General features: G+C 40.1%; 2 protein-coding genes across 5 annotated transcripts in view; one reads left to right on the top strand and one right to left on the bottom strand.

Annotated features, from left to right (window-relative positions):
* The first annotated feature begins 276 nt into the window (after positions 1 to 276).
* LOC123958594 (gap junction delta-2 protein-like) lies at positions 277 to 1,452 on the top strand. Its single transcript, XM_046032042.1, has 2 exons — positions 277 to 775; positions 845 to 1,452. Exons 1-2 carry the CDS (start codon positions 277 to 279, stop codon positions 1,450 to 1,452), a joined length of 1,107 nt encoding a protein of 368 aa, XP_045887998.1.
* Positions 1,453 to 4,240: 2,788 nt separating this feature from the next.
* Positions 4,241 to 20,132, bottom strand: part of sh3gl3a (SH3-domain GRB2-like 3a) — a 45,577-nt gene continuing 29,685 nt past the window's right edge. For all 4 annotated transcript variants that reach the window (XM_046033017.1, XM_046033019.1, XM_046033020.1 and 1 more), the window contains exons 3-10: positions 16,334 to 16,406; positions 16,067 to 16,210; positions 14,622 to 14,755; positions 13,373 to 13,531; positions 12,195 to 12,298; positions 10,685 to 10,791; positions 9,678 to 9,743; positions 4,241 to 8,187 (exon numbers count right to left, since the gene is read on the bottom strand). In XM_046033017.1, coding sequence (XP_045888973.1) covers positions 7,985 to 8,187; positions 9,678 to 9,743; positions 10,685 to 10,791; positions 12,195 to 12,298; positions 13,373 to 13,531; positions 14,622 to 14,755; positions 16,067 to 16,210; positions 16,334 to 16,406 — 990 coding nt within the window. In that variant the 3' untranslated portion in view covers positions 4,241 to 7,984. The remainder of the gene's footprint in view (positions 8,188 to 9,677; positions 9,744 to 10,684; positions 10,792 to 12,194; positions 12,299 to 13,372; positions 13,532 to 14,621; positions 14,756 to 16,066; positions 16,211 to 16,333; positions 16,407 to 20,132) is intronic.

The following is a 20,132-nucleotide window of genomic DNA, read 5'->3' as shown; positions in this document are numbered from 1 at the left end:
AGCAGGGCTGGCCAACAGTCAGGCAGAGAGAGGACGTCTACTACAGGCTTCAGCCAGGGAGGGTAGCTGCTCTGATTTTAGAAGAACCTTCTGACTAAGAAATGAGAACTAGGACTTTCTAGAATTGAGAAACAAACTCAAGAACAGAAGGTAGGGTGGTATTCTTACCACCAGCTTGATATCCACAAACAGGGTGATTTAAGTTAGTTATGTCAGTAAGTCCGACAGTGTAAGAATTCAGGAGGAGTCCAGAGCAGCCGGCAGCCACAGGCCACCATGACGGAGTGGACCCTGCTCAAACGTCTCCTGGATGCTGTTCACCAGCACTCCACCATGATCGGTCGCCTGTGGCTCACCGTAATGGTTATCTTCCGGCTGCTCATAGTCGCCGTGGCAACTGAGGATGTGTATACCGATGAGCAGGAGATGTTCGTGTGCAACACGCTGCAGCCGGGGTGTTCCACAGTTTGCTACGACGCGTTTGCGCCCATTTCGCAACCTCGCTTCTGGGTCTTCCACATCATCAGCGTCTCCACGCCGTCCCTCTGCTTCATCATCTACACGTGGCACAACCTGTCCAAGATGCCTCACAACACCACCCGGAGGCAGGGGCAAGAACCCGTGGCCATCCCAGGGCAGGCAGGCCCAGATGTAGGGCAAGGCGATGGACGGGAGGTGTATGATCGGAGCTGCGACTCAGACAGCTGCTCCATCCGCTCTCATAAGCATCTAGGTCACAGCCTGGCAGATGTGCTGGAGGGCATCACTGCCCAGGGCCTTCAGAAGGGAGACCCCAACAACATGGTGCCCCTGAGCCATGCCCGAGTTTGCACCTTCAGGGAAGGGGCTGCAGAGGGTCATGTGGTCTCTGGTGGGGTTCTGTCTAAATGTTACATCTTACATGTGTGTTTACGGGCTGTTTTGGAGGTGGGCTTTGTCCTGGCTCAGTGGAAGCTGTTTGGCTTCCAGGTTCCTGTTCATTTCCTTTGTACTTCGGCCCCTTGCAGCCAGCCGGTGGACTGTTATGTCTCTAGGCCCACGGAGAAGACGATCTTCCTGCTCTTCATGTTTTGCGTCGGTGTTTTCTGTATCCTGCTCAACCTTCTGGAGCTCAACCACCTGGGCTGGAAGAAGATCCGGCAGGCTGTGAGGCTGAGGGAGAGGGCGTCCTGGGGAGGTTGTCCAGGTATGAGGGAGGGGTATAAAACCTTCCCTCCAGACAGCCCCTCTCTCACATCCTTTTTAGGCTTCAGGGACGTGACCAGTACCTCCTCCCTGCCCACTTTGGACTTGGTGGTGGGTCACCAGCCTGACTGGACCTGTGCTGTGAACAGAGAGACTGTACCGGAGATACCAGAGAGACATAACTCCCATAAAGGAGAGAGGCAGCCTCTGAAGAGTAAGAGGGGGATCAGAGGGTCCAAGCAGAAGAGTGCCGAGGTCTGGATATAATGTCACTGCCTTTATTTGTCTAGACCAATGGATCTCACTTTGAAATTCAAAGGGTCCCCAGAGTCAAAGGGTCCCCAGCCAAATTAGTAGGAACAAGGAAACATATTTTCTTACTTACCTTTACCTGAGTAAAGCCATTCAGATAGTTTTTATTTAGAGATTTCTACCTCTATTGAAATGCAACGGAGAAAAATGGAATATAACGTGTGATGTTAACAGCATAGAGATTTTTTTTTAAATGAATAGCAACATGGCTCCATTAATCAGGATAATCCACTGTTCACATATTGTGTAGTATCCACCACCAGGACATTGTGTCTGGGAAATATACATTAATACACAATCCAAACTAATTTCACAACTGAAACTGAAGGGATACTCGGTCTTTCCAATGAACACTGGTTTATATGCAGATGCCGGGTAAGTCTTAAAGCCTGAAGACATTAAAATGTATGATTTTAAATAGTGTTTACCATTCTATGTCAGTTTTGGACTTTATAATGAAATAAAAAAAAAGTGCTATCCATCTGTTCACAGAGGGTCAATAGATAGAGAATAGTTTATAATATTCCCTTTAGAGACTGATCACTGATACGAGTGTTGATCATTTTAGGCAGTGGCTCACAACCTTTTTTGTTTGTGATCTTATAATACAAAATAATATCTACTCAGTAGGTGGAGTGGGTTGTCCACTAATCAGAGGGTGGTTCAAACCCTGGCTCCTACAGTCTGCGTGTCGAGGTGTCTGCTATATAAGTGCAGTCCATTTACCATTTGTTACCCCACATCACAGGTTGCATGTAAGCAGTAGTCATTAATTAGACTGTTTAACTTGCATAGCTTTCAGAGGCATAAAGAGGTAAAATTATACAGTATTAACTTACTTAGCAAGAAAATAGCAAAGAATAGAGAAAAGTACAATAAATACGTTTTTTTGTATTTTGTTTATTGGTTTCTTACACCAGCAATAACTTTCAGATCCATTCGATTAAAGCTGGGGTAGACAATTTGTTTATATGTTCACATTCTTCTTTCTTCTTAACATCCTAACAGCAATTAATAAATCAAATTCATTTGGTCCTTGTGAGGGTGCCCTGATTGGGAACCACTAATTTAAAGTGCTTATGACAAAAGCATTTCTTTATGGAGTTGGCTTTGTGCACGGGGAGCATCGTCATGTTGAAACATGAAAAGGACCTTCCCTACTGCTGACACAAGTTAGAAGCCCACAAGTTGTGCTGTAACATTCAGATTTCCCTTCACTGAAATTACAAGGTGCCTACAATATGAAAAACAGCCACATTACAAATTTAGGCTGAGAGGGGTGTCCACATACGTTTGGCCATATGGTGTAATACACAGATCAAGATGCACACAAACAAAGCACACATGTGAATGGTGGCACGATATTTGCTTGTCATTTATTTACGCAATATATTTATCAATATATTAATTTACAACAATCTATAAAACACCTTTTGCATAAATTATGCTACTGAAAAAATAAAACACAACTGCGCGGCCAGTTTCTTTTGCCTAGAAGTTGGTTCTAAAATCACTTTTGTGGACCTGCAAAGGCAAACAGAGGTACAGTGTTCAGAGATCTTGTTTTAGTGTTTCAAAGAGTCATTCTATCTGTGGGGCAAAAAAAAGTTTAAAATAGGCTAATCTTGCATTCAGTTGTAAATCTGTAAACAAAGTCCGACACTTTTGAAATTGATAGTTAGCATGGACGGTTCCTCATCTTGTTTCATGATAACTGCATTTAAACATAAGTTTCTTAAACAAAGTCTTGTAAATAAAATCTCCCACTGCTGTTTTCTGGAGACTGAATGCTGGATTAAACCTTCTGATGGAGCCCCCCCCCCCCCCCCCCCCCCCCCAATCCAAAATCCATATTAAGAATCTTCAGAAAAAAACAAAAACAAAAACAAAAACAAATGTCATGCAACATCTTCAACATCTAAGCAATTGCAAGCTAAAAGTAAATATCCAATTTTGTCTTTATTGTCTCTCTATTATATATGAAGTGGAGCTGGTCCACGTATGATAAAGTAACGTAGATTAAAAATGTATTCCATCGAGTACAAATTGGAACAAACACCCAAACCTGAGTTTAGGTCAGGGGTTATGTCTGTTCACATTATTTTGAAACTACACTGCTGGAGGGAAAAAGTGTTTTGTGGAATTGCCATTTTTGAGTACTGTAAATTCTCAAACAAAAGCCAGTATTCAAATTGTGGTCAAATAAATAAATGCAGCTAAACACTGAGTTGGGGTGGAATTGCTTGTGCTCCGATAAGTCGCGTGGTACATTCAGTATAAGGGCATTTCCACAGCCTGAACTGCATCAGCACAACATCAATTGTGTCAGAAATTCAGTTTTCACCCACCAATTAATCTCTAAACACTTCTTGAGTGCCGATAAGTTACTATCTACTACTTTTATTTCTATTACTAACTTCCTGCAAATGTTTCAAACAAAAAGCCTACCAGTTACAGCAGATATAAGAAAACAACGCCGGGCTTGTTTCTTTTCTGTATTCCCATTTCAAATGTTTCTTTCAGTAATATCCTCAGTGTTACCTATCGCAGACACACTGGACTCTCCTGGATTATGTAATGATGTTAGATATATGCTATGATCGCCAGTCTTACTTATAGTTTCTGAGAAATCCTGTCTTATCATTTTGGCATGGCAGATGGGTCTGAATACTACAATACCCATGAACCTTGACTACTCTTGCTATTGAAAAGAAGCTTGTCAGAGCCACAAATCGGAGCTGTAGTGAATTCAAAATTCTTTGTTGTTGCAAAAAACATGCTATACTGTGGTTGCTGTACGTCGACCCAGACACCAAAAGGCTGTTTTCTCAAAAGCGTAACCTTTAACTCTCAATCAATCACTCTGTGTTTGGATGTTTCTTGCCAAATTTCTTCTTTTTATGTACATTGGCTTGTACCTTGGACTTTTTTATATAAAAATAAATAAATAAAACAATACTGATAATTATCGCAATATAATTTTCTATATTCTAACAAATGTTCAGTAAATGTTCAAATTGAATCAAGAGTGCTTCAATTAAGATATTTATTTTGCTGAGAAAAAGGGACTGAAAAAAGAATTTACTTAATTTTACTCATATTTGTTGAAAAAAGATTTTAATCATAATTGTTTTGAATGTTCTACCTCAGATTTGTTAAGTGATCCACTATATGGCATCACGTGTTTGTTCTGACCATAAAGAACAGTTTAAAACCACAACTAAGCATCTGGTTTCTTAAACTTTCAAAAATAAGCTTTTAAACTCCATAGAAATAGTGATTTGACATTTATCATGATAATTATCAATATCGAATTTTTTATCGTGATAACATTTTTGGCCATGTTGCCCAGCCCTAAAACAAGCAGATATTTTCTAGCCCATTTGTTAATCCTTCCCATCCAAGCTGTGGAAGTGCTCCAAATGTCAGCTACCTCACATTGCTTATGGAGGAAATGAATTGAATTTTTTGATAGACCCAATTTATACAATAGCAACTCTATGCCCTTTAAGCAACAGGAGAGCTTTCAATGTAAAACATTTTAACAAAACTGCAGAGTATATTAGAGATAGAAAACAGTATTTCTGTGTAACTCTGTTGATGTTCACACAGAATTAGTGCTGTGGAAATGTCGATTATACTGAATTCATCTGGTGGCATCCTGGGTATGAGGCTCCCGAGGTGTTTTGCCAACTCATGCTGTGATGGGACTTCCTAAATGAACAGGTTTGTCAGCACGGCGAGGCAAGTGACAGACCTTTCCTTACCCTACAGCTTATCACTAGCTAATAAGACAGCAGTATTGAGTTTCACAAGGTTCATCTACTTCCACGTCTGATTTAAGATGTGATATAACCATTTTTCCAATCTACATTACAATAATTGAGATAGTGGATTCATGATAGTACAGTACAAAGAACATCTATGCTTATATAAATCTAAGTATCTACTGTGTTGACTTCATGTATATATCTGATAAAGTAGTGATTCTAACCCCGCTGTGAGTAACGCAAAGTGCAACACTGAAGAAAAGGAAAAACAAAACATTAACAAACAAAAAAATGCACGTCCATAAACGTGTGTGGTAGGTAGATTCTAAAGCTTCAGTGCAATACAGACGACATTTCAAAAAGCACTTTCGTATGGTTTCAGTGTGACAAGGCATTCATCCCTATCTGACACAGAGCGGGCAGTACAGTCCTTACATTATGTCACAATAAGTCCGAGCATGTAAACAGAGAAAGAGAGGGACATTCAGAGAGATGGAGTTCACTTCAGTTCCTCACAAGTCTAACACCGTGTTCAGGGCAACACTTAAGAGGCAGGCAAACGGGCAAAGTCAGTTTGGGGGAGGAGAAAAGACGACACAACAACGCAAGACAGGCCGACCTGAACACACGCAGAGTCTAACACAGTAGTAATGTACATCACGTATTGTCTACCATGAGCCCAGTCGAATGGGAGGCTTTCAAACACCGGTGACTTTAACTCTGTGAGTTAGGAGTGATCAATGTTCAAAAGATGTGGCTTGAAATGTTAACAAAATAAAAGCATGTCTAAAATAACTAGCAATGGAATGTTTGAGTGGGCAGGAAGAGCACCATCCAGCTAAAGGCTCCACGATCAAAGGTTTCCTTTCACATTTTAAACAATAATCCAGGTTTATAACAACTCAGGTGTTGTTTTTCTCATTTCTATCTGTTATGATAACAGTGTGTACTCATCAAATCAGAGAACATGGCAAGATCGCTGCAACAAAGTCCAACAGAGTTAGAAACATGAGCAGTCAGACCATCAGACAGGCTGTATACAAGCAGTGAACAGTTTGTCCAGATTATGTAAAAAATCTTTTTGAGGGGTAAAACTGAAAGCGAGCACGCCTGAAACATTGTCAATAATCCCTGATGTGCTCTTTTAGCTTTCTAGAGCTGACGGGAACTGCAGATGATAACTGGTGATAACTCTGCTTGTTCATCACAACAAGTGACACCTTTCACATACAATAGGGATGCACCGATATGAAAATTCTTGGCCGAAGCCGAATATAATGAAAAACTTTCCCGAATACTGAACAACGTTTTTCCCTTTTTTTTTTTGCATTTTTTTTTTTTTTTTACCATTGCAGAAATTAAATAGTCAAAATGTGCTTTTTACTCAGTGTTTACTCAGCCATTTCTGTGTCTTTCCCAGACACCTTAAAATGCTTCCACACTGCCGACATGTCAACATAATTGTTCGGTAAAATTTATTAGGTCTTTTGACTTATTAGGCCGAACACCGAAAGTGCTATTTTTGGCCGATTACTTTCAGTGGCCGAACATTCGGTTTATCCCTAAGATACAAGTAGTCATTTGACCCTGTGTTGATATGAAAACATTGGTTAGTGTTTACAACCTGCCTAAATGTCTGACTGTTGGTGTTTATTGACCCGTCTGACTTCTTTTAAGCAATACAAACATGTTCCCAATCTCCGCAATTAACTTGATGAGTACATGTTTTATTACTGATGAGGCTGTAATAAACTGGAATTATCCTTGAACTTTGGCAAGACTTCACTTGAAGGCCTTGTAAGGCATCATAAACATTCGAGGCTTGTGTTTGATAATATCACAGAACATAAAAGAATTTACCAATACAAAACACAAAATCAGTGGAATACAGGACGTTGAAAGTCTTCAAGGGCCGCACTGGCTGAGAGATTTTCAGAGGCTTGCCATCAACTCATTGGGTCTTCATCTCTTTTTTAAAAGGGTCAGTTCACCCAACTTAAAGCAATGCCTATTTTCTTAGCTTGTCTTACTTAAATCCTGAACTGAAATTCCATACACCCCGATTGTATTGGGGTGGAGCCAAAAACCTTTGAGACAAATATTACTTATAAGCTAGCTACAGTAGTACGTGGTCAGCATGGTGCGAGGAACCACTGAAGTTCAAGCCACCGCTATGAGGGGATTTTGAGATGCAGGTAACTATACAAGCTAATGGGATTAACTTGTGTATTATGTTCCTTATGTGACTATAATAATAAAATCATATAACTTGTAGTTTTGATGTCCAGTGGTGCACTTCAAGCAAAGATAAGGAGCCTCATTTCGTGATGAGGGGGCAGAAACAGCTCCACATGATAAACTTCGACCAGCATCATCTGAAGGACTGACGGTGTGGATTACAGAGCTTGACGACTGCTAGACATTTTCACCTCGGTCAGACCCAGAGGACACCAAAAGGTCCAACCACTTAACGGCTTGGGTTTCCATTGGCTTCAGGTTCATAAATATCAACAGAGAAAACAATGTGATCAGCCACATTTGATCTTAAGTCAGCTTGGGACAAAACTACTACCTCTCTGGCTCGGTTTGAAAATAAGAAGACAGAAATGTTTCGGCTTCGGGCTGAGCAGGCCCTGTGCATTTTCAGGCCTGAGTCGAGCTGAGGCTGAGTGTGATGAGGAAGGAGGGAGTCTGTAGAAGACTCCAGGTGCCGGTCTTCACTGAGGGAGGGGGACAATGACCTCCACGTAGTTGATGGGGAAAAAGCCGGACTCGCCGTTGATCATGCCTTCATACCAGTTCTCGTCTATCTGGTTGGTGAGGATGATGATGTTCCCCTCCTTGAAGCCCAGCTCGCCCTCGTTCTCTGGCTCAAAGTCATAGAGGGCGCGACAGCACGGCTGGTCCAACACCTCCGACTCTGCACCGCACAAAGAGATTAGAAGATCTTTGAATTTATATTTCACTCCTGCATGAGAAATGGCTGCTTTCCTAACTTGGATGCTACTGAAGTATATGAAGGGTTTGTGCAGGGAATATCAATCAAACTGGTGTTGCGTTTTTCCATAAGATAGATCTCTTTTTTTCCCCTTAATCATGTGCACGCAAGGGAACATTAATTGTTCAGTATCAGTATGTATGAAAAGAGCCGGTTATGTGATTAAAGACACATAAAGAAACAGCGGTCGCGTTATGCCCCGATTGTTTAAGCGTCTGTTGATAAGCACGAGCTACAGCTACGTATTTGACAGATATAAGCAGAACAGCAAAAGAAGGACTGCCTGATGAGGTTCTGGCAATGACATGAGTGAGGGAGAATCCGATGGGGGAGAGATAACGACGGCTTATTAATGTCTGTATGTGCGTGAGAGAGAGAGAGAGCGCTCCGTTTTTTAATTTTCACAGCATAGGCTAACTAAAACAGCAAGTTATTATTACCAACGCTTTGTTTTTAACTGTGTTATGTCTAGGCTAGTAGACCCTGGTGCAGGACTAAGAGAATGAGGAGTTAGATAAAAGAGGAATATTTACTGTGGGGTTGAAGGGACGGGAGATTGAGCCGGGGAGCAGCGGAAGATTAGGTGCGTGCCGAACCGGGTTGGTGCAGGTTGGAACCGTACCTACCTGAGAGTCCAGACTGAGAGCCCACAGTGAGAGGCTGCACTGAGCAGGTCCAGAGCAGAAACTATATTAGAATATATTAGACGGACGGGCGTCCAAGGAGAGCAGACGCGATGAGCGCAATTGCAATTGTAAAATAAATAAATCCCATAACTGCCACACTGCCGTTGTCGTCACTCAGTTTAAAGTGCTCCCACACAGCTGAGGGCTTCATTTTGCTTTCCCTTTGATGTGAACAGGAGCGTTAAGTTTACTGCTGTCAGCGGAGGTCAGGCGTGCGAAAAAAAACCCCTCAACATTCGAATCCCAAAATAAAAAATTTAATGTGTACCCAACGATCGAATATTCGGATCCAGCCCTACTCACAAGGCTGATTTATCATCCTAAATGACAGCAGATCCAATCTAAAACCATTACTTGGCTAGCATTAAATATATAGTGTTAGACTGTAGAGAATAATGCAGCTGAATGACGTCACTTCTGACAAACTGTACACCAGCCAAGTTCTGAAATCTACATCATTCCCCAATGTATTTTTTTATTTCATTAATTAATATAACTTCCATCTAAAACAACACGTTACTGGCTAAGATAACCACGTATATTAGATTGTAATCTACATGGAATAATGGAATTATAAATGACTTTTATTTGTTTTGATATCAGCATTATAAATCGGTCATCGGCCGCCCTGCTCTCTGAATATCGGCATCTCCATCAGCTGATAAGAAACCCGGTTGACCACTAACATTTACACATGTGAATGCAGAGACAGTGTGTGTTACTCACGGTGAATATTGCCATTGGTTGTGGGGCTCTCGGGCCATGACAGTGGAACGGAGGTTATATGATCAGCTGGGTGAGATGTGAAGACAAATGGAGATGATGTTGAGCACAAGACAACACAAAACAATGCACATTCAGTATATGATGAAGAAACCATCCTAAATATGCCCTTTGAATATACAGTGTACCGCTCCATACTGCATGGACACTAGCTGGTCTGACTTTTACCAGCAGAGGGCAGCAACGTTTCTTCATGGATGGAAATGTCCTTTTCACTTGGTACTGACCAAGCACATTAATGTGTTCTGAGGGCTTGTAACCACACACACAGGAGAAGCAGGCGGAAGGTATATGGAAGTTCATGAACAAGAAAACAACTGAAAGATCAAATTTAAGATCGATCTGTAAACAGAATTGTGAGCTTGACTACATGCACTCCATTTGTAACAAAAACCTTTTGTTATAAATATCTAGTTTCCAGCTTTAAATATCTGGGTCATTGTCTTTGACACAGCACCTACAACGGTGTTGGAGCCAGCTTTGTCTGGGAAGGGATCAAATGGGCCCAATAAATACTCTCTGGAAGGCCTACAAAAACAAATCCGATAAAAACTACACGTGTAGACATGTTGAGTGCTACAATTAATAGTAAAACTAAATGGTTCCTGCTGACAGCTTGCAGACTCAGTTTGGCTCACAATATAGATTCACCTGTTGAAAGGACATGAGCTTTTCTCAAAATACAGATGTGAATTGCTGCTATTAGCTGTACTTTATTTAGCGAGACCGTACAGGGCTAGCAAGATCCTTCATAAACTGACTTACCACTTATTTTAAACTCTAAATACCAAAGTAATGTTGATATTGTGATGGGGGTTGATGTTGTCAGGAAGAATTGGGAAAGGGATAAATGATAAAAGTATAAACTAGAACTCAAAGCAAAAAGCGGGGGCTGAGAGAAAAGAAAGCAAAACCCAGACAAAATAAGGACAGACATGCGGCAGCTGTACCGGTGGATTTGAGCGAGGAGCTGTAGGTCAGGCCGTTGTGCTGATTGTTGCTCCTGATGGACTTTGGTTTGAATTCTCTCTTGGGCCGGCTGCTGGCTGTGGATATCCTGTGATGACAGGATAGAAGATTTAAAAAAAACAAAACTGTTCCATCAAAGGACATGAAGGGTTGCTTTAGTGATTTGGCATTATGTTTAGGACAGTGTTTCTCTTTGAAGCTACTCCAGGGAAACGGACTCGAGTCAGAGAATGGCAGGGCTCGCTAGAGGGCCCGGGGGCAAAAATGAGCTGGGGGCCCGTATTGAACTCCTATATATGGTAAATGTACACAGGTTTACAGATAAACTTCTGCTCAACTGTGATGAGTTTCATGATATCAGTAGCTGAGATGGCTGGTAATCAGCCCCTTAATCACACATTTCCTGATTTAAATCCCAATTTCAGATTTATTCTGTAATTGTAAATGTGTGTATGGTTGTTGGAAACAAGAAACAGATTTCAGTGTGTTTCAGTAGTAACACACATTTCTCTAAACTGAGTTCCTCACTGCAAAAAGTGAGCTCTCAAAAACAAGGGAAAAAAGCATTAAAATGGGGGAAATATTACTTAAAATAAGCTAAATTATCTGTCAACGGAACAAGGATATTTCACTTGCTACTTAAGGACAAAAAAACTTGAAACTAGTGAAATTCTCTAACATAAAAGCGGCCTGGTAAGAAGAAATATCTTGTCAGAAAAAAAACAAGTATATTTTGCCTTCAATTAAGATAAATCATCTTAGATTTTAGTTTTTGCATTGCTGTTTTTAAAACTGCTGGGAAAGTTCTCTTAACCAGCATGTAGATCAGCACAACAGTTAATCTAACTTCCAAAATGGACTAATGCAACCAAAATACTTCTTAAAATTCTCAGGATTAACCGACATTTGTCTCCCAACAGGAGCACTTTGCCACTCATTACACAATGACCTAAAAACACTAACAAGGGGTAGCATTACATTATGTATTACTATTTATTCTGTTATTAATGTTCTCGCCCACACGACACCCTATGTCCTCCTCCTTCTGTCTTACCCCCTTTCCTCACCAAGTCTTTCATAGAGGTCCTCCAGGAATGAAATGAGGCCCTCCGTGTTGTATGGCCTTATGGTTTATGTATTGTCATTTGGCATTTAGTTACAGCAGAATGTAGCAAATTGCAATCTTGAATGTAAATTTAATTTAGTTTTTTAGGCAATATTGTACGGTGAAAACATATCATATGGGTATTGGTACTGAAACGCAGGTGTGTCATTGGCCAACTGGACTTTAAATTAAGTACATAGACACCTTAGGTTCTAAATTTACTGCTGTCACCTCTAACATTCATGCTTTCAATGTCACAACCACTGAAATTACTTTTTGAACAGCAGAACCAGACTGTGGTTCTCCCGCAGAGGAGGAACGCTGCAAAGTAATTACTGACGGCAACTTGATCTGTGGCCTCAAGTACAGCAGAGCGCGTTCCTCACCTCTTCTGCAGCTTTCCGCTGAGCTCCTCCAGGATTTCACGCGACTGCCGGTGGTACTCTACTGCCGCCTCGATCAGTGCCGACAGCTGGCTCACCTGCTCCACCTATTAGACACAACCGCAGAGGATGTGCACACACATATAAATTAACTTACCCTCCAGCAAGGGCCTGAAATCTATCAAAGAGCTCACATTTGCTCTTAGGAATCGAGGTGGCGTTTTCCACTCAGAGAAGGACTGAAGAGTTACTGAAGAAGCTTCCTACACTCACTTTCATATTCTAATGGAAGTTTTCTGAAAGTTACAGTCTGATACATCAAACAATGAAAAAAATAACTAAAAGGTAAATATTATATGTGACTAAGATATGGAGGCAAAACTACAATGCCTTTGGTGTGAGAGACCCGGGTTCCATCCACCAATGTGTCCCTGAGCGAGACACTCGTTGTTCCAGAGGCGACCTCTGACATGTATAGCAATTGTACGTCGCTTTGCATAAAATGAGTAAATGAAAATGCACTTCATGTAAAACTGCTGAGTCAATAAAGCAGCCACATAACAGAAGGAGACCAGTGTCTGTGTGTCTAAAATGAAAAGCAAGGTAAGCTGTTTGTAAGTAAACACTAAAATAAAGTGGAGGATAAGGTACTGTATTCTTTTAAATATTTTCAAATAAAATATGGGGCAGTTATGAAGAAAGGTTATTTAATAGTCATCGTTTACTAAGAACATCTAATTGAATGGAGGAAGAAGAACAGCCGGTGTTTATGCCGGTGCTACTTGGTTCTTAAAAAAGAAAGAAGAATTAATTTTAGATTAAAGAAAAGTTACAAAACTGTTTGCGTATGCGCTCAGTGTATAGATCTTTACTGAGAAAACTGTATTATTTTCCCAAACATTCTCCCAAACATGCTGGTGCTGCAGGGAAGAAATTTGCATCAAAAATAATGGCTGAGTCACACAACACTATCCAGAATAGCTTAAGTTACCCCACCTTTATAATGCAGAGAAATATCCCGAGTTACAGTAAGAAATGCCGTATTTCATTGAATTTACAAAAAATGTTCTATATCGGGATATGTATAGTTATTGGGATTTGAAATGACCTATATTGGGATACTGTCAAACCGTACAGCCCTACTCCCTATTAGTCCATTCTTTATGTCTATCCTCTCTTACGTCATTCTCCAGGAAGTTGAACATGCTCCTCTCGGCCAGCTCTTTGCTCTCATCAAACTTCTCCACAGCTTGCCGGATCTCCTCGTCTGGGATCTTCCCCTGACGCTTCTTCTTATAGTCAAAGTCTAACCTGCGGCCCTCCAGCTTCTTCAGGTGGTGCTGCAAACACAAACAGTTCAGTTCGTTTGGGCTAATGTGAACGCTGATGTGAAAGCAAAGCAGAATTCTGTGATAGTAGTAGGGCTGGACGATATCGCCAAAAATAAAGTTTCATATCTTTTGATATCGATAATTTTCACAATAAATATCAAATCGTTATTTCTTTCGAGTTTAAAGGCTGATTTTTGCTCCTGAGTGAAAGTTGAAGAAAATCAATGGTTAATTGTGGTTTAAACTTTTCTTTATGGTCAACACTTGATGCCAAGCAGTGGCTCACTTCACAAATCAATTATGATAAAATCTTTGTCAATAAATATGCATGAGCAAAATTAATTATAAGCTTTTTTCTGTCCTTTTTCCTCAACAAAATAAATGTCTTAATGGAAAAAATTAAGTCCTGATTTGTGTATGATTCAAGTGAATAAAGTGAATAAATATTTATTGAACATTTGTTTTATTGTTATTGAAAAAAAGTATATTTCGATAATTATAGTTATTGTTTTATTGTCCAGCGCTAGATAGTAGATATATTTAAGCAGGAATTTTAACAAATATTAATTTTATCTGCTGATTGTGAACTGTTGAGAAAGCATTCTCCTAAATGATACTGTGATACCTAATTATATATATATATTATATTATACTATACTATATTTACTGTGCTGTTTACTAATGCAGTATTATAGATTGAACTATCCAGCTGTTTATCAATTAGTTAAATTAGCTCCACCTTGAAGAGAATTTAAGATCTGGCGGTATTAATAGTTAAACTGAAATAAAGGGATGGCAGCGACCTGAAGCACACTGCAGGCATTCTGTAAATGAAAAGATAAACTAATAGCTGCTTAGGCCAGTGTTGCAGATGTGCTGCAGAAATCTTTGCACACACTGGAAGTACTGTTATATTTCCCCAGTGTTGCAAACACTGTCAGCATTATTACAACTTGAGTGCAAGGTTTAGAACTATGGAACAAAATCAATAATCTCTCCCACTGTGGTTGTCTACACTGCCAATCATTTATTAAAAAACGGCACACTGTGTTTCACCTTGTGTAAGTTTAGTTACAGGAAACAAGCTGCGGAAATGTACCGTGATCTCTTTGAGGTCCTTGTCCTGTAGATTCTGCAGGGGGTCAATAAAATTTTGTTTGACGTTTATATCGAGGGAGTCCTTCACGTCTGCCATCTGCCTCATGGCCTCACCCATATCCACCAGAGAACAGCCTACAGGACACAGAGACAAAGCCCACCTTTTTCAGCTAGGCCCCGTAACGTAGAAATCATTTGAAGACATGAAGACAGGCGTGCTGTGCGTCTGGGACAGCTAAATTTTCAAATCCTACAAATATGGAATTCACAGTGTAACATTTTCAGTTTGGAAATATCTCATTGACCCTTTAATCACTTAGACTTTAAATGTTCTTTCAGAACTTTCAAACTCGCCCTTATTACGTATGGGAATTTAGATGAGCCCACATACAGTATGTAAATGCTCTGTATTTGTATAGAGCCTTTCTAGTCCTCCGACCACTCAAAGCGCTTTTTCACTACATCACATTCACCCATTCACACACACATTTTAGCAAGCATTAGTTATCTGCAACTCTGAATACCTATTTTTTTTCTCTTTTATTGCCTTAACAACGTGATGCATTTCCCTTCCAAAGCCATCAGTCACAGTGAAACTAAACACACATCAAACTGAATACCAAAGCACAGATCCATAAAAGCCAACCTTTGAGCTACTAAAAGGCTTTTAATGTGAAACAAACTAAATCGTCAATTAAAACAGTATTTCTGTTAAAAAGAGAAACTGACAGCAGTCTGAGTGGAGCCTTCATCCCGAGTTTAGCACTTTTCCGGGAGGGGGGGGAATCAGACCCACACTGGATTGTACAGCTGGTCTTTCTGACTGATATCACCAGTCACCTGAACTCTCTGAACTTGCAGCTTCAACAGGGAGATAAGCTTCAGGGCAACATGCTGAATGGAATCGAGCTTTCCAGAACAAAACAACTGTATATACCTGACAGAAAAAAATCATTCACTTCCCAAAACTCAGAGCCATCACCACAAATGAAGCATCTCTGCAGCAGCACTTCAGCCAAAGAGGATTTGAATGCCTTACAAAGATTGCAACAACAAACAAATATAACATATAACGCGTCTGCTCATCTAAGCATCTGTATTTCTTTGGGATTGTGTTGGCTGTATTACATATTATATGTCGTGGGATGACAAATTAGTATGCAGGTTAATGGTTGAGGGGGCTTTTGGTGTTTCGTGGCTCTCCTGTTGACTCGGCCCTGCCAGTGTGACTCATGAGAAAAACAGTAAAGATCACTACATTAACATAAAACATCTAGCATCCAAATTCACCTCTAAATAAGTATTTCTGGTTTCTAGCATGTGGCTTTATTTCTAAGTACTTAAAGTCCGTATATAAGCGGTGGCAATGTACAGCGCATCTTTGATTGGTGGTAAATGGGAAACACCATCTATAAACGCCTCTCTACAGCCCCGGCCACTATTTACCAAAGACTGACTCCTCTCCCAGTTCATGGCCGTAGCGCAGCATGCAGTCTCCCAGCAGGCCTTCGGTCTGAGGGTAGCCAGTGGTCTTCACCTGTCCTCGGATCTTAGACACAGTGTTCAGCATGTTCAGTTTGGCTCGAGAGGCTACGGAGGAAAACAATTGAAATACCTCATACTGAATTCATTTAGCAAGACAGTGTTGTAGTGGTAGATAATAGAACAGCATCTTCTTTAACAAAATAACACAATCTGTTTTTTTTTTTTTACCTGGGTTAGGCTGGAGGTATTCTGTTGTTTTGGACAAGAGCTCAAACACCGACTTGTTGGTCACCTCAATTTTCTGATGGGAGCAAGACAAGAATGTTAAAGGAAACAGTATAGAAAAGATATATTACAGTTACATGTCTGTAAATGTCTCGTTCTATAGGATATTTGTAGGGCTGACCCCGAATAGTCGAAGATTTGATGCTTCGATGGGCGGAGCCTGATTCGACTGTCAATCTCACAGTCAAAGCTTCGCAGCGAAACGAGGATCACGCCATTTTGGCAATATGGGGGAGCTCGACGTCTGATTTTACATAGAACTACCAGTTTTCTCCCAATTAGTTACAATATACATTTCAACGTTTAATGCTGTAAATAAACATGTAAAAACAATAAAACTTTCAATAAATCTTTTTAAAAGTGCGTAAATAAATCCAAATGTTTAACCCTAACCCTGGGTCGTCAGCGCGCATGTGTAGGCGTAGCATGTGTGTGTTGGTGGAAGAGGGACACTTGCTGAAGATCCATGCTTTCATTCATTCTTGCTAGTCGTTCTTGGAAGAATGAACTTGCAATGTCGCGAGCACACAAAACGCTGCGAGGCCGCCTGCATTTCTCTGATTATTATAACAGCCAGGCTTCATCCCCCAAAACAAAAAGCTCAGAATCGGGTTTATTGTAGGTTTTAACTTAAGATATATTTGCATACATAAAAATTATATAAAATAAAAGCAAATAAAAGGCAAATACTGTGACCACAACTCTACTGTACACTAACAATGTAATGTCTAATGTAACAATATTAATTATAATAATAGTAATAAAGAAAAGACAGTCCCCTTTCTTTCTATTTGTTTAATTTTTTCCGAAGTTTCACAAGACAAGATTTTTTTGTACATCACTATTTAGTTAAAACCTTACAAAATTACTCAGAATGTACAGACAGAATAACAGCTGTACGAAGGATAAAACTATGATACAGCTGTGGGTCTTTCCTCTGCTGTGTTGGCTGCAGTGGTCTGCGTGTCTGAGGGCTCTGTGAGCGGATCTGGCCGGCCGGCTTGTTAGCTTCCCCCCGCGGGCTGGTTCGCTAGCTCCCCCCGCTGACAGTTGCGGGGCGTCACAACTCCGAAAACGATTGAGCACATTTTAGATTTGCCATCATTTTTAGTAAAGCTGTCAATATTCGACATCTACACCGTTGGTTTCTCGCCTAAAAAAATTTTTATTATTTTTTTTTCTTTTATTTACAAATTCACAAAATCTCGTCAGGAAGTTATTTGCATTCTTCGAAACCATACAAACATAAGAGAACAGCAAGGCTCCAGTAAAAATAATAACAACAATACTAGTGATAGTAAATTTACATGTTAGGTCAACTGAGGACACAAAAAAATACAAAATTTAAACAAAAATAGATAATTATGAAATTATAAGCAAGGCACATTATTTCCATTCATTCAACAATTATTGTTCAGCTCTTCCTTCCATGTCACCGTAACTTTACTATGTCATACATTGTAGTTTTTAGAGTCTTATTACACATACGAAAGGTAGTAGATTTTTTCTTTTTCCAATAAACAACCAGAGAAAACAAAAACTATCTCAAGTTTTAGCTGAGAGTAGACATATTGGTTCTTGTATATAACTCCAGACCTATAACAGAGGTGTTGGACTGCCGTTTTGAAGCCTTGAGTTTGGCTGATAGGTCGCTGCCATGTTGATTTTTTGCTGCCAGGAAATCCCCGGAAGTGACGATACGGCGGAGCTAACGGCCGTGTGCAGAGATAGCTAGCTTTCTTAGCTAGGTGCAACTGTAACTCACGTTAACTGTCATTTTAATACGGCTGATAACTTTGTCTAGCGAACAACAGTTTTAAAACTAAATGTACTCACCAGAGAAAGTGAACAGCCAACTCCTAATAAGCTTTTTCAACGGTACTGGTTAAATTTACACAGTGCTGAGGGTACGAGTCGGCTCTAGCCTGATTGACAGGTTCAGCTGAGAAGTAGGGTCATTTTCCCATTATTTCTAATGGAGCCGGACTTCTTTTTGCAACCAGAAGAGTCGCCCCCTGCTGGATTTTCAATAGAATGCAGGTTTCAGGGACTTCCGCATTCGCTTCATATTGTAGACCGGAAGCTTCCCGCTTGATTGAGACAGTACTTGGGCCACAAAAGATGACGTTTCACAAGAACACAAGTACAGACAAGAACACAGATTGAAAAATTCCCCGTTGTGCCGAGTTGTCCGCACCTCGCGGGACTTTCGGATAATTTATCGCCGCTGATGAACCACACAAAGAATATTTTATCGTTTTTAAATAGCCAGCTACTTGAAATAGACCCGTGAGCATGCATGCAGTTGTCGGCAGCATGGCATGCTCGCAAATCTCACACAAGACCGGTGAATGGCAGGCGAGAGAGAGAAAAGGGTCTTCAAAAAGCCTCAGTTCAGGGACCGCAGCTCTTCAGCTTCTCGAGATTAAAGCAGAGCCACCGTGTGTTATCCCGCCCCGCCCGGAATCGCGTGCACAAAAACACACATGATTTGACTATCAGTCGACTACAGGCAGGACTTCACGATTCTGATTCGACTATGTAAATCCTTAGTTCGGGGACAGCCCTAGATATTTGAAACAGCCAGTTTCAGTTAATGATCCAAGCTGGTTAAATTTTACAATATGTTGAACAAAATGTGAAGATAGTTAAGACTGAAAGAAGTATGACTAAACTGTTTTAATTGAACAATTTAACATTACAATATTTACCACATCATCAATATATCAATTATTGCAGAAAATGACTACTATTTTCAGCAATTCTACTATTCTATAACTTTTATTTTGATCATATTTTAAAGCCAAAATAATTAAACAGAATTTCTTATTTGATGCACATTATAATCATTAACCACTTATATAATCACTTACTAATTGTTTTTAAATGCATTAATACTTAATTGTTTGTAATTTACAACTAAAATAAAGTGTATTATTGTGATGGCACATTACGGCCTACATACTCTCAAGACTATTTCAAGAAAGGTAAAAAATAAATATTAGTTGTAACACAAACTGAAAAATCTGTACCTCAATATATTTCTTTTTCTCATTGTGCACTGTGCTTCTATTATCTGTAAAGTAAGGCTCGTCTTGTTCTGGATTGCTTTACTGGACAGTCAAAGTGCTGCCACACCAGAGTTAAACCGTATCTTGATTAGAACCAAATGGTGAGTGTTTCAGTTCAGTCCATCTCATCTCCTACTATGTTTACATAGTCAAGTTTTTATCCAAAGCGACCTACAATTGCTATCTATGTCAGAGGTTGCGCCCTCAGGAGCAACTAGGGGTTAAGTGTCTTGCCCGTGACACAACTCTGACTAAACTCTTTACAGAGAAATTCAACCTGATCCCAAACCTGATATGTCTGCAGGCGTGTTCAGGCACACATGTCAGTTCATAAACTCTGTATTCATGAAAAACAGGATTCACCAACTCTATTAAAGACATAGTTCAACCGTTTGGGAAACATGCGTATGCACTAGTGAGATCAGAAGAGAAAATATATAAGTATAGAGCTGGAGTCAGGACGTGGTTATCCTAGCTTAGCATAATGACAGCTAACCTGGCTACCTACACAATCTAGGTATTGAACCTACAACTGTGCGATATGACGAAATCGTTTACAATTATGCTCTATCATTTATATCGCTGTGTTGCAAATTCCACACTTTACCGTAATATTTTGGTGAGGGAAGTTAGCACAACCTAAGATAGCTAATGTTAGTTACATTACTTGC

The sequence above is a fragment of the Micropterus dolomieu genome, linkage group LG20, assembly GCF_021292245.1.
Source record: "Micropterus dolomieu isolate WLL.071019.BEF.003 ecotype Adirondacks linkage group LG20, ASM2129224v1, whole genome shotgun sequence".
NCBI lineage: Eukaryota > Metazoa > Chordata > Actinopteri > Centrarchiformes > Centrarchidae > Micropterus > Micropterus dolomieu.
This window is presented reverse-complemented; position numbering and strand designations above follow the sequence as displayed.